Consider the following 9,266-nt stretch of genomic DNA (forward strand, 5'->3'; position numbering starts at 1 on the left):
CCATCTCATCAGACCATAGCGAGGTGCTGTTGTCTCCAATGGGTGATTGATACGATGGATCAGAAGAATTGGTAACGGTAGTTTCTGGTGCGGCTGCAACTGGTGATTGTGGTGGAGTAGTGGACGGAGAGGATTTTACTTGTGGGACGGATTCTCCCTCAAAGTCATCATCATCATCTCGGACTGGATGGGATGAGGTTGTTTCGTTGAATCGTACGTTCCGTTCTGGAAAGATGACTCCTTTTTTAGGATCATACAGTCGGTAGACCTTGTTCATGTGATCATATCCAACTAGATTTGCTTTTACGGCCGTGGGTCCCCAAACTTCTCCTCCTCTCTTCTGCTTTGGTATGTGTGCATAACACGGGCAGCCAAATGTACGCATGTAGAGCAAGTTAGGTTTCTTCCCAAAAACTTCCTCAAAGGCTGTCTTCTCATGGTTGTAGCTATTTAGGGTGCGGTTTAGAGTGTAGACTGCTGTCCCCACAGCCTCCCCCCAGAGCTTGTCCGGTAACCCACTTTGAAGAAGCATGGCCCTGGCTGATTCCTTGACCGTACGCATTTCCCTTTCTATTTTCCCGTTGGCTTGAGGCATTATTAATGAATTATTCCCTCCTCACGTAGGAACTGCTGCAATTCTTCCCCCATGAACTCGCCTCCTCCGTCAGTTTTTATTCTCTTGATATTTTCGCCAGTTTGATTTTTGAAAAATCTCAGGAAGTTTATTATGTTTTCAGCAGCATCCGATTTCTTTTCCAGGAAGGATACGTGGCGAAATCCTGTTTTATCATCTTTTATAAGCATGAAGTACTCCTTTCCTCCTAGCGACTTGGTGGGCATTCGTCCTGAGAGGTCAATATGGATGAGTTCCCCTTTCTTCGCAGCTCTCGTGGGTTGGGCAGGGAAGGGGAGTTTTGTAGCTTTGGCTAAAGGACAGTTCGCACATTTCCATCCATCATCCTTTAAGTCTTCAAGTCGCAATCCCTCAACTGCACCAGTAGTCACGGACTTTTTGATGAAGGCAGGGTTAACATGGGCAAGCCTTTGATGCCACAAGCTCGCTGAGTAGGCCACCTCCTCCTCAACCAATGGTCGGAACCCCATTATGTAGACTCCTCTTGCTAGCTTTGCTTGGGGACCGAGTTTCCCATCTTTGTAAAAGTTAACAGTTCCACTCTGCTTAACTATTTTGTACCCTTTCCCATCCATTACTGCTTCACTGAAGAGATTGGATCCACCAGGTATGTAAAGGACATTTGTTAGTGGTATGGGAGTCCAGGTTTCATCCATCCATGCATCAATGAGGACGACCCCTTTTCCCACCGCTTTGGTGTTATTTCCATCCGCTTGTCTTACTGGAATGGGATTAGCCAACTCTTGATATTGAATGAACCAGTCCCTTCTCCCTGTGAACTGAGAGGTTGCTCCGCTGTCACAAATCCAGATATCAGAGGGATGCAGGGAAGGGAGGATGGGTTGAACATGTCCCATGAATGCTTGGCATGCATTCGGACCTTCATCATTGTCGTTTCCTCGGGCTTTTTGATTATTTTGACCCTTCTTCTGCTGCTGTTGGTTTTTATTATTTCCACCACCAGTAGCTTTTCCTTCCCCAGCAGCCTTGTCCCTGATGCGACTCCTACATTCCTGAATGTGGTGGCCGTCCTTCTTACAGTAAAAACACGCCCCTTTCTTTTTGTTGCTGGCTTTGTTATTTTTTCCCCCTTGATTCTTCTTCCCTTTCCCCTCATGACGATGTTGCTCTTTCCCAGCGAAAAATGCAACATTTGATGGATTATTAGAATCAGAACTGCACTCCTGCTCTCCTGTCTCCATTTTCTCCATCTTTTGGAGTCTAACGTGCAAGTTTTCCAAGGTTTGTTCTGCTTTACCTACGGAATCCCAGGCGAGCTTGAAGCTTTGATACTTCGAGGGAAGAGCAGTCAGAACTCGAGCGATAATGGATGCTGAATCCTGTGGAGACCCCAGCGACCTGAGAGCATTGGCTAATTTTTCAATCTCTTCTAGTCCCTCCACCGGGGATTGATCATCATTGATTTTGTAGCTGAAGAAGCGAGTCAATGTTTGATCTTTGTTCAATGCAGACGTATCATCATGCACTTTTTTCAGCTTCTGCCAAATCTCCTGCGCTGTGGACAGGTTGCTCACATGATTTATCTGCCGGTCGTCCAGCAACGGGATGATGCAGCTACGGGCCATGGCATCTTCTTTATCCCATTTCTTTATCTCATCCACCTTGGGATCCGAAGCAGTAGGAACAGGTCTCTTTTTACTGCCATCGCAATGGTCCCATAATTCCACCGATTGGAGAGCAGTACTTACTTCTAGCTTCCAGCGTGCATAGTTGGAGCTTGACAGAGGCTTGATATGGGACATGAGTGGCTTTGGTGTAGTAGTAGACATCGTGTTGATCGTCGCTCTAACTGCACTTTTGCTCACACTACTTGTTTCAAGTTCACGTACGCGATGTAACTTGATCCTAACACACTTACTGTTATTTGCTTGCGTGTGAGTTCTTCACTGCACTTTTTGTGTAAAATGAGTGGATAACCGTTGATTGTTCTTCACTGCACTTTTTGTGTAAAATGAGTGGATAACCGATGATTGTTCTTCACTGCACTTTTTGTGTAAAATGAGTGGATAACCGATGATTGTTCTTCACTGCACTTTGAGAAAAATGAGTGGATAACCGATGATTGTTCTTCACTGCACTTTTTGTGTAAAATGAGTGGATAACCGATGATTGTTCTTCACTGCACTTTGAGAAAAGTGAGCGGATAACCGATGATTGTTAATAGAAATCTCAAATTTCTCCCATAAGTAAGGAAAAGCGTTTAGCTTTTTACCTGACAAATGCCTGTTTAAACGGGCATATCCAACCTTTACTCCGGGTACTCTTTGAGATTATCAAAAAACTGCAAAGTGAACTGTCTCACTTTGGCTGGATCGAGAACCAGGCTTATTGCTACCAAATTGAGAAAAGTTGCTACCACAGAGGTTCAGTGCAAACTAATAGTTTTATTATTGCATGTCAGCCAATTTATAATCTCAATCATACAATGTTAGAAATAGAATTGATTTGGAAAACAGGATGGACCAGAGGACATAATAAAATGTAATACATACTTTGGGTATGACATAAAGTAAGAATTTATGATTTGACACATTCATAACCTACTTTCTCAATGGAAGTGTAAAGTGCTGAAAGCTACATTCCTGGATTAATTTAGATTGTACATTTTTGGAACGGATATTATCTTGACATACATACAAATAAGATAATTTTGTTCTCTCTTTCTCATATGTAGTACCAGGAAAAAGTATCAAGTTTCTTTCATTGGATGGAAAATATTGGCAAAATCAACTATTAAAATGTTGCCTTGTTTTTAATGCAAATCTTTTATTTTTTTAAACGGCATTAACAGCTAATTAACAAAAGAGGATGAAAAGATGAAGAATTTTATTGTAAATCGATAGAAATCATATTCTTAACCAAAATAATATTCAAAGTACTAATTGTAAAAGTGAATTTGCATAGTTTTCGCAATTTCCACGTGATGAATCCTGTGCCAACTTTCTCCATGAAAAATAATACAGAACATGTATAGCGGTTACTTTCACGAGGAAATTAACCTAACAAGATTTATCCCAAATTTCTAGTTTTGCAAGGTTTTTGGTAAAAAAAATGAGCAAAAAGGTTCTTTCCCGTTCTGCATTATGCGCAAAGTATTTATATTTATTTGTGGTGATAATAAATAAGTATGAAAAAATAAAAATTTAAAAAATGTCAAATCTTTATGCCAAAATTGTATTTTGTAAATGACTTGACACAGTTTTGTCTTCAGAATTTGTAGAAACTGAAAGATGAAGTTAGTTACAATTGTAAAAAAACTGTAAAAATTAAAATTCAAAACAGCTTTCAACCTGATACTTTCTTGTTATGCGGAGACAGGAAAAATTAAATGAAATTTTTACCACGTATATTTCTGTGTGTTTTAAGCCAAACTTTATTTTTTTTATTATTTGATGTGAAGGTTTGCTGTAGGTGGACTATGGGTGACAAGTGGTAATAACTCATGACTGGAATGATACCGGTATGGCAATAATAATTAATATTACACTGGGGGTTTTCACATCACCGTCGTAACTGTCGTAAATGTCGTAAAGTTTCGTAAGTAACTTAAATTAACATTAGTTTACGAAAGTTACGCCATTTACGACAGTTACGACGGTGATGTGAAAACCCCCACTATTTGTTTTGTAGTGTAATAACAATGAAAAATTACTAATCAGCTGGTGATAACTTACTACCAATAAGGAATAAATTTACTAATTTGCTAAGAGTTTATATGAAAATTGATTGAAAAACTAATTTTTTAGCCTAAATAAATAAATAAATAAACAAATATGATGTAAAATTATAGAAATAAAAATTGTGAAAATGTGCAATAAAGTGGATGAAGTTTTTACTTTTTCTAATTTCTTTTTAAATTCGAAATTTCAAATTTCTGGTTGGGAAAATAAATATTTTTTTTCCCAACTAGAAATTTTTGGGCTTATCTGAAACTCGTTTTGCGAGTTCCTCACTTTGAAATCTTGTAGAAAATTTGTTTCTCATCACAATGCTTTGAAATTTTAACATGCTGCTTTCAAAATGTTTGTTTTATGAACGGCAAAAACGAATTTTAGATTTTTCCCGCCAGAAATTTAAATTATTAACCAAAACAAAGTGATCGGGTAATTCCTCGCACTGTCATAGAATAAAATCAAATTATATAAACCCATAATTGGGAACTAATTAAAATACATGATACTTCAGTTTCAACACAACTTGATGTAGAAATTACAAAAAAAAATATAGAATTTTGATCCAAAATTCTGGAATTTCTAATAATTTGAATTCTTCCAGACACAACTATGTAGCTGGGAGGCTTACAATCTGTGTATGTTTTGTAGCATAATTGTAAAAAATTAAAAAACCTCCGAAAAATATTTGTCCGAGTAGATTTTAATCTTAATACCCCTCTGAAGTTGTCAAACTTCCTGAATTTACGTACGACACAGCTATATCATCCAATCCGTATTAATATATTTTGGTATTAAAACTAATCCGCTTAACTTAAAAAGAGGCACAGAATAATTATGAATTCGTTGTTCAACTAAACTTCTAAACTTCTAAACTTCAACTAACCCAATGTGTGATTACCTATTGTACTAGTACCTATTTTTTTTAGTACCTATCTGTTTTTTAAATTAATTCTATCTCAATAAACTCATTTCACTACAAACGGCGTCAAAATCTGACGTATTTTAAAATTCTACTTAAAATAAATTAAATATTTAAAACCTTATTTGTACTGACTTTTCAAAATTTTTGCAACTTTGAGAAAAGTTTGCGAAAATTATTTATTACCATTTATTACCATCCAGTGATAATTTTGCAATTTATTAAAATTTCACAATCACAAGAAATGTAAAGTCCTGAAGAAAAAGCCTACCTAACAAATTTTCAAGATAGCAAATACTTTTATCTTATAAACTACATTCCACTTTTGCAAATTTTTAATGCAAATTCATTTGATTTGCATCAAAGGTAAAGCAATAAGTTTATAATTTATTTGTTTAACAATAAATTTGACCACCCATGATTACACCCCCTCGAAAGTTGAAATCGATAAAACTTTTTTTCAGCAACACTCATACAAAACTTTATCTGCTGCTGCCAGGAAATTGAAAATACATCGAAGTTATTTCTTTATATCAAAGCCAGGAAGTGGGGTTAAGGCATATACAAAAAAAATCTGCATCAAAACATACTACCACCCAAGAAAAATTTTTCATGCAAAATTTCATTTTAAAGGGGAAACCAGATACAAAATCGAATGCACATCAAAACTCCTTAAAAACTCACTCACAAGTTACGAATAACATTGAAACAAATGGGAGTTTGGTTAATTAATTAATTAATTTCATAAATGAATTTGCTCGCAACGAAATCTTGGTAATTTTGCAATGTTTTGATCAGATTATTCCCCAGAAATAAAAAAAAATGTACATATTTTGTGTCGCAACTGGTTCTAAAAGATTAATTTTTTAAATATCCTCATTTAACAAGTTTACCCATGAAATTGTTTGTTTCAAAAAGTTTCTAATAGTTGCATGCAAAATTTTATATAAGCCCAAATTAAGTAATGGCAACTCCAACCAAAATTCAGACCCAAATATCAATAAATTTTCTAAATGATTTATTTTATTTTATTTATTTGGTTTTCATACCCCTTCAAAATATAGCCTGCTCCAGAGTTCATGTCATCATCATGTCATGCCCCGTTTCTGATTTTTTGATTGGCTGATGGAAATTATCACTGAAGTCGAGCCATTTAGAATATTAATTTAATGCATTGACATGAAAATTTAGGAATATTGACTGATATGATGATGATGATGTGCATGTATTTGTGTGAGGCGATGTGAGATGAGATTTGTGGGAGCCGTAAAATATGTAAAGTCATGTCTCCAGTCCAATTTAGTCCTTTCGTATGTCTGTCCATAAGTTATGTTTCTCCTCAAAACTGGTTGACCTTCCCATTTTTTGACCTGTAATTTGTGTGGGCGTGCTCCGCCCGTGATTGGTGTAGTGTTTTGAGAGCCAGCCCCTATGGCTGACTCTCCAAATAATTATTGTGTGATTTTGTGTCATTCTCATTCTGTCGGTCCTCCTGACCACTCATTCGACCTTGTCGTTCCAAATTGGAGAATCATTGTGTTTTTTATATTTGACCTTTCGACAGTAAAATTTGTGTCACGACGACAGGAGAGGAAAAACTAGTGTCTCTCAGTGTCGTCTCCTCGTATGAAATTGTAACTCTCTCTATTTGTGTGAATTGTGACAATAAATTCAAAATTAACATCGAATCAACATTGTGAGTGACCACCTTCGACCATTTACTTGCTACGGTCACCACCACCGCTTACGGTCACATTTCACACATCGCCGCATCAAAATACAGTCCTCATATCACGCCAATTTTCTACAATCACCATAACAATTAAAAATTTTAACCAATCAAAAAATCAGAAAGGGGGCATGACATGATGATGACATGAACTCTGGAGCAGGATTAAGGGACACATCTGTACAAGTAAACTTTAATATTTGCTGTCGTTAAATAAATAATTTTGGATTTCAAGTCACCTAAATTATGAGAAACTTTTTACACCGTGAGCTCAAAAAAATATATTTTAAAACAATTAGTTTCTCGAGTAAATTCGATATCGATTCATTTAAAATATTGACCAATTTAATCTCGTCAAAAGATGCACGAAAACTTCATGGTGTGACAAAATATTACCATCTTGGGCAATAAAATAGCTACATTAATATGTATTCCTAGCAAATCAGACATTACTGAATTCATTTTTTTAATTCGCAAAGTTGACAATGAAATTAACAATGAGGGAATTTGCCCAATCCTAGTAATTTGTGACATCAATAAACTTTATAAAATAATCTTAGAAACTTTTACAAAATTAAAGGACGCCCATGATTTGTGTAACATTATAAAATTTGTAAGCCAATTTGATTTGTATCAAAGTTCAATGTAACGAAATTCAATTTATTAGATAAACCGAGGCAAGAAGATTTTGGGTGACAGGCAGTGACTCAGGTCCTACCCGGTAGAAGACGTTGCCTCATTATTTTTATTCATTTTGATATATTTGGAAAATTAGGTAATTATGCTCTCTTTATTGGAATAAATTCAATCCTTGTTATCAATTAACAAAAAATTAGGGAAATAATGTAAAGTGTTTCCCTTCGCTGTGCAAGGTCGCTGTAGTACAAAAAGCGACTATTTCATTCCTTAAGTTTGTAATATAATCGTACATCCAAACATTTCAGCATCACGTTTAACACTATACAATTTTGTAAACGATTAAATTACCGTCTTAAATTACCCTTAAACATAGACAACCTAAAGCCACCTCAATAAAGACGACCATTTCTTTAAAAAAAAACCTTGCACACGCGCATTGATTGAAATATTACGCAGACAAATATGTATATGCACAACAAATTTTATAATTAATGAAAATTACCTCTCGCAACGGACTAGCTTATGAAATTTAGTTTGGACCTTGACCGAAAAGGTCAAGGTGTGGAAATTAATTAATAATTATAATTATATTGCAATTAACTGTAATTATGTTTCATTCCCTGACAAATCTAAACGTATTAGATGCATGCAAAAATTTATGAAAACTCACATTGGCGTGAATATTATTCAAAATCGAAATTTAAGTTGAAATCGAAATCAGTACAAATTCCATTAATTTAAAAAAGAACCTACGAAATTATACCCGAGGAATAAACTTATTCATTCGGTAAAATTTACTTGATTTCAATTCGAAGTGCATAAATGCATAAAATTATTTGATGCATATAAAACACATAAAAACACCTTGAACGGAAAACTGAATTACGAAACATTTTGCGGCCCAATAAAATCAAATATGAAGGATTGCCCTAATTATAGAAAGGTTTTTATTTGAATTTCTGCTATGCGAAAACAATTTCCAAATCGACCAAAATTCAAATTCAAAGATGAGCATGTATCGTTTGATCATGTGCCACCTGTTTTTTTTTCAAAGTATTATTTTTTAGAAAAGTTTTACATACAGGTTTTCATGTCACTTAATGTATGTAAATTACTATTGTAAATCTTATGTACATTTTCCACGCTTCCGCTTTCCATTGAATGTTTCGTTTCATTTTTTAAATTATACGGAATTGACCAAATTGGTATATCTTGGTCACGATACCGTTGCATTAAGATATCTTAACAATTTATAGATTAACGTCCTGGTTGCAAACTTTCCAAGATGAAATTGCATGTGCAAAAACCATGCTTGAAAATTGGTTTACTCATTTAGAATTGTGGAACCTACGTCGAGATAATTATGGTAACTTTATCGTACTCATAATTGCTGGTAATAAATTGATACCGAATCGACTCTAGTAGTATGATAATAATGAGCATTACTCTTTTTAATAATATAAATACGAATGAAGGATAATCAATCAGTAATTAATTATTTTACAAATCTAGCAATTCGTCAATATCAATTCTACTGGCAAGGAATGCATAATTATGTATATTATTTTACCAGTTTTAGAAGATTTGTGATGAAAATTAAACTAACTTTTTGTGTTGTCCAATTTTGAACAAAATTACGCCAGAAGTTGA

At 35.0% G+C, this 9,266-nt stretch overlaps 1 protein-coding gene across 1 annotated transcript; it reads right to left on the bottom strand.

Moving 5' to 3' along the window:
• Positions 1-597: 597 nt before the first annotated feature.
• Positions 598-2,424, bottom strand: LOC110857504 (retrovirus-related Pol polyprotein from transposon RE1). The gene is made up of 2 exons (XM_022106092.1): positions 1,593-2,424; positions 598-1,496 (listed from the first exon to the last, which is right to left on the bottom strand). Exons 1-2 carry the CDS (start codon positions 2,422-2,424, stop codon positions 598-600), a joined length of 1,731 nt encoding a protein of 576 aa, XP_021961784.1.
• Positions 2,425-9,266: the final 6,842 nt, after the last annotated feature.

This window comes from Folsomia candida, unplaced genomic scaffold (genome assembly GCF_002217175.1).
Source record: "Folsomia candida strain VU population unplaced genomic scaffold, ASM221717v1 Fcan01_Sc019, whole genome shotgun sequence".
Classification (NCBI taxonomy): Eukaryota; Metazoa; Arthropoda; class Collembola; order Entomobryomorpha; family Isotomidae; genus Folsomia; species Folsomia candida.

Coding starts and splice junctions, on each gene's coding strand:
- LOC110857504 (XM_022106092.1), bottom strand. CDS start 2,424: ATGTCTACTACTACACCAAAGCCACTCATGTCCCATATCAAGCCTCTG. Junction 1,497..1,592: donor GGAAGGAAAAGCTACTGGTG/GTGGAAATAATA, acceptor ATGCATGCCAAG/CATTCATGGGACATGTTCAA.